Raw genomic sequence first — 4,121 nt, forward strand, 5'->3', positions numbered from 1 at the left:
ATGTTCAACATGTCAGACAAAATAAGTTCTAAAGTACTATTTAATTAGTATCATACTTTACTGTTCGCTTTGCATACAAAGGGATGGGTTAGGTTAACAAGTATCTACATCAACTTCAAAGACTGAAATGAAGAGTATAAGTATGCATGGATCACCAAGTAGATAAAGACAGATAAAGACACATGTTAAAGTTGACAAACAACATTTAATGCAATGATGACTATAAAAAAGTCATCCTTGTCCTATGTTGCAACCCACCCATTTTCAAAGAACTTCTGAGTGATAGTTTGTTAGGCAAAATTGGTCTGATACTTTCTTAGGCATAATCGACATCCCAATCTAAAAGACTATCTAAGTACTTCAGATCTTAAAGAGTATCTTCTTCTCTTTCTCTTTTAGTTGTTAGGAAATTTGTCATCTGTCTGATTATTTAAGATCAGGTCTTATCTTCTTAGCTCCCATAACAAATCTATTTTAATATAAAATATAGAATTACAAATGAAAGTTTGTTGTGTGTATTCAACCCCCTTCGATAAACACATCATGTATAAGTCATTGCAATTCAGGATCAACTAATCCTTCACACCTAAATGTGGATCTAATTATAATGTTTCCAAAATGTCCACATTTTTGTAACAAAGATTTACAACAATGACTTTCCAACACACATATTTATTTAAATAACCATAATTACAATAAACAATTAACACACCTAGTTCAGTTGGTAAAATAAGGAGGTAATTTTGTTTCAAATACAACACAAATCTTGGATCAATCCCTTGGAATCACTAGCCTTGATCATCGAGTGAGCCATGAAATACTTTCCGACATTAGTTTCCTTAGAGACAGGTTCCGTATAAAACCGATTAAGATTACGATAATTAACTTTTTGCCTAAAAAATAAACAATCCAAAACAAAGTAAAATAAAACAATAAAATAGCTTTTTAAATTAAAAAATAATCGATAGAATTCAGATAAATTTGTATTAAGATGATAAACCATAATCCATACCACCATTTTCTCAGAATTTTCATATTAAAAAAATATTTTAAAATTTTGTTTTTAATTATGTGAGAAATATGAGTAGATCTATTTTTCACTTTTTAATTTGTTACCGACCTTCCCTTCCTTCCGCTTGGAACTCACACCTCTAAAACCATTAATCTTTCCTCCCTTTGATTCATACCTCATTCTGAATCTGTTTGCTTATTGCGTTGGATTTCCCCCCCTTTCCATTCCTTCCTCCTTATTCTTGTTCCCTCGTAACCCTACTTTCTTTCGCAGGTAACCTTCGTAATTTGTATTTATTTCTCGATACTTGATTGAAATTGAATTACTTGTATGGGTTTGTTCATGTTCTTTGATTTATAATCGTTTTAGTAATACGTTATTTGTGTTTACCTTAATTCAATTTGATGGTTTTCGCCCACTTGCCTTCTTGTTGGATTTGGTTTTTTATTGTAAATATCTAGGTTTGGGTGTTAGGGTTCTTATTCGGGAGTTCCATTTTAGAGATTAAATCGTGATATGTTTAAATTATATTTTGTTACCAATGCGGTACTAACTTGTTTATACATGTTTGATGCAATTATTGTTTCTGCCTGAGTTCGTCTTAGAATTGGACTCGGAAATTACCCATTTCACATCAGAAATTACCCATATATTTCTGGGTAACAGGGTGCTGGATTGAATTGAAGTTATTTTAACCAGAGAGTATTTGTTGGTTTGTGTAATATTAGGGGGGATATTTTATGGCATTTGAATGCAAAGTGAGCACAGAGATATATTTGACAAAGAATTCAGAGGATACAATCGAAGTTAAACCAAGTCATATTGTTTCATCTGGAAAGAGTTTGCTCTTTGATTCAGAAACTGTAATTACTGAGTCTGGTAAACCAAGAAATTTAGTGAATCAAGACTACAGCCGGGTTATAACCACTCCTTGTGGTGCTAAGTTAGCAGTTGATGAGTGTTTGTTTAACGGTCGTAGAACGATTACTGACCTTCCTCCAGCATTGATATCTGAAATATTTAACTGCCTTGATCCAAAGGAACTTGGCGTAGTTTCTTGTGTCAGTCCATCTTTGTACCGAATTGCATCCGATCACCACGTGTGGAAAGAATTCTATTGCGAGAGATGGGGACTGCCAGCAGTCCCCATCTCTCTCACCGCAGAGTGTTCTGATGACAAATCTTGGAAAGAACTTTTTGTGGAACGGGAATTCCGTAGCAAAACGTTTATGGGACGTTACAGCATTGATATTCTTTACGGTCATGCTGAAGCTGTTCGTACTGTCTTTCTTTTGCCTTCCAGAAAGCTTGTATTTACTTCAGGCTATGATTCAGTTATTCGAATGTGGGATATGGAAGATGGTTTGTCAATCACTTCATCCCGACCTCTTGGGTGCACCATCCGAGCCGTTGCAGCCGATTCCAAGCTCTTGGTTGCTGGCGGTTCTGATGGTTTTATACATGGTTGGAGAGCTGAGGAAGGACACCCCCATCTCTTTGACATAAAGGGGTCCCAGAACCAGAATACAGAGTTTCGACTTTGGGAACACGAAGGTCCCATAACTTGCCTTGCTCTTGATCTTTCTAGAATTTACAGCGGCTCTTGGGACATGACTATAAGAATTTGGGATCGTTTGTTGCTGAAATGTTTGACGGTTTTGATGCATAACGACTGGGTTTGGTGCCTTGTGCCACATGATACGACGGTTGTAAGCACTTCTGGATCGGATGTATACATTTGGGGTACTAATTCTGGTTCACTTATTGATATTATCAAAGACACTCACGTGGGTAACACTTATTCTCTGGCTCGAAGTCACACGGGCAGTTTCTTGTTCACCGGAGGAGAAGATGGGTCAATACGTATGTTTGAGATAACGACTCATAGATGTGGTTTTGTGCGCCAGGTAGCAACATGGAGTCCTCATTCAGGTCCGGTTTATTCTCTTGCATTTGAATTTCCGTGGCTAGTTTCAGCTTCCAGTGACGGAAAGCTTTCGCTCATTGATGTGAGGAAGCTGTTGAAGAGCATCCGGCGGTCTTCATCAACAACGAGCGTTTTATCCCAAACTAATTGTGGAAGGTTAAAAACGAAGCCGAATAGAATCCGACATTCTTTAAATGGAAACAATTCGGACCGAAATAATGTGGAGCCTCCGCAAAGAATGCTGCATGGGCCTGGGTGCAGTCTTTTTGCTGTAGGCATTGGTGCTGACCGAATTGTATGTGGAGGGGAAGAGGGTACCGTTAGGATTTGGAACTTTTCGCAGGCTTTGGAAATCGAAAAAAGAGTTTCCGCTTTACGAGCTTTACGTTTCGAGAACCGAATGAGACGCCGGAAGCTCCAGAATGAGATCGACAGTAAAGGTAGCCGGGCTGATCAGTGTTTGATTGCTGCTAAGAACCAGATGAACGGTGAGAGAAATGGCGTCTGGTATAACAAGCGTGGGTTGACTCGGAAGGTCAAGGGTTGATTCGGAAGGTGAAGGGTCGAACCTTTGACGCTGTTACACCCTCCTCCTCCTGTTGTTTTGTATACACAATTTGACTGGTAAATTTTAGACAGATGTTTTAGGAGAAGGGTATTTTTTTTTACTATTGCATTTTGTTGGTATTCAGAATTGAAACATCTTGCATTTTAACAAATAAAAGATAAGAAAACTTACCTTCATGCTGCAGAATGCAGAGCTTAGCAAGGTATGTGGGCTGTGGCTTTCAATTAAGCACTGTTGAATTGAGGAGTAATTGGCTCTACTTGTTGTTTTGCTAATCATCAATTTCTTATTTATATGGATCAAGATTTTGCTTTGACCCAAAGGAGTTCAAATAGCAAACATCTAGTTACTATTCACTAACAGGTAGTCATTAGACTATGGGTCGGAATGTTGGCCGATAAGGAAGACCCATGATAGGCAAACGGAAGTTACAAAAATGCAGATGTTTAGATGGAAGCCTATGTTTGACAGAATACCAAAGGGTGTTAGAGTCGTGCCTATCACAGATAAGTTGACTGAGGGAAGATTGCGGTGGAGGCGATTGGCGGATCTAATTATTTTGGCGATTGGGGCCGGATTGCGGAGAGGGAGAGCCAGATAGCAAAAAGGCCAAG

General features: G+C 38.2%; 1 protein-coding gene across 3 annotated transcripts; it reads left to right on the forward strand.

The window, feature by feature from the left end:
* The first annotated feature begins 1,190 nt into the window (after positions 1–1,190).
* Positions 1,191–3,630, forward strand: LOC112505694 (F-box/WD-40 repeat-containing protein At5g21040). 3 transcript variants are annotated; one of them, XM_025109616.1, is made up of 2 exons: positions 1,191–2,799; positions 2,920–3,630. In XM_025109616.1, the coding sequence occupies exons 1-2, from the start codon at positions 1,753–1,755 to the stop codon at positions 3,484–3,486; spliced, it is 1,614 nt and encodes a 537-aa protein (XP_024965384.1). In that variant the 5' UTR covers positions 1,191–1,752; the 3' UTR covers positions 3,487–3,630. The 3 variants fall into 3 exon arrangements, with proteins under 3 accessions (XP_024965384.1, XP_024965381.1, XP_024965382.1); XM_025109613.1 differs by having other exon boundaries at positions 1,191–1,285; positions 1,679–3,630; XM_025109614.1 differs by having other exon boundaries at positions 1,191–1,285; positions 1,741–3,630.
* The last annotated feature ends 491 nt before the right edge of the window (positions 3,631–4,121 follow it).

Source organism: Cynara cardunculus (genome assembly GCF_001531365.2).
Source record: "Cynara cardunculus var. scolymus isolate 2C chromosome LG 2, CcrdV1, whole genome shotgun sequence".
Taxonomy (NCBI): domain Eukaryota; kingdom Viridiplantae; phylum Streptophyta; class Magnoliopsida; order Asterales; family Asteraceae; genus Cynara; species Cynara cardunculus.

Bases quoted from the DNA above. Each gene is read 5' to 3' on its own strand.
- LOC112505694 (XM_025109613.1), top strand. From the start codon at position 1,753: ATGGCATTTGAATGCAAAGTGAGCACAGAGATATATTTGACAAAGAAT.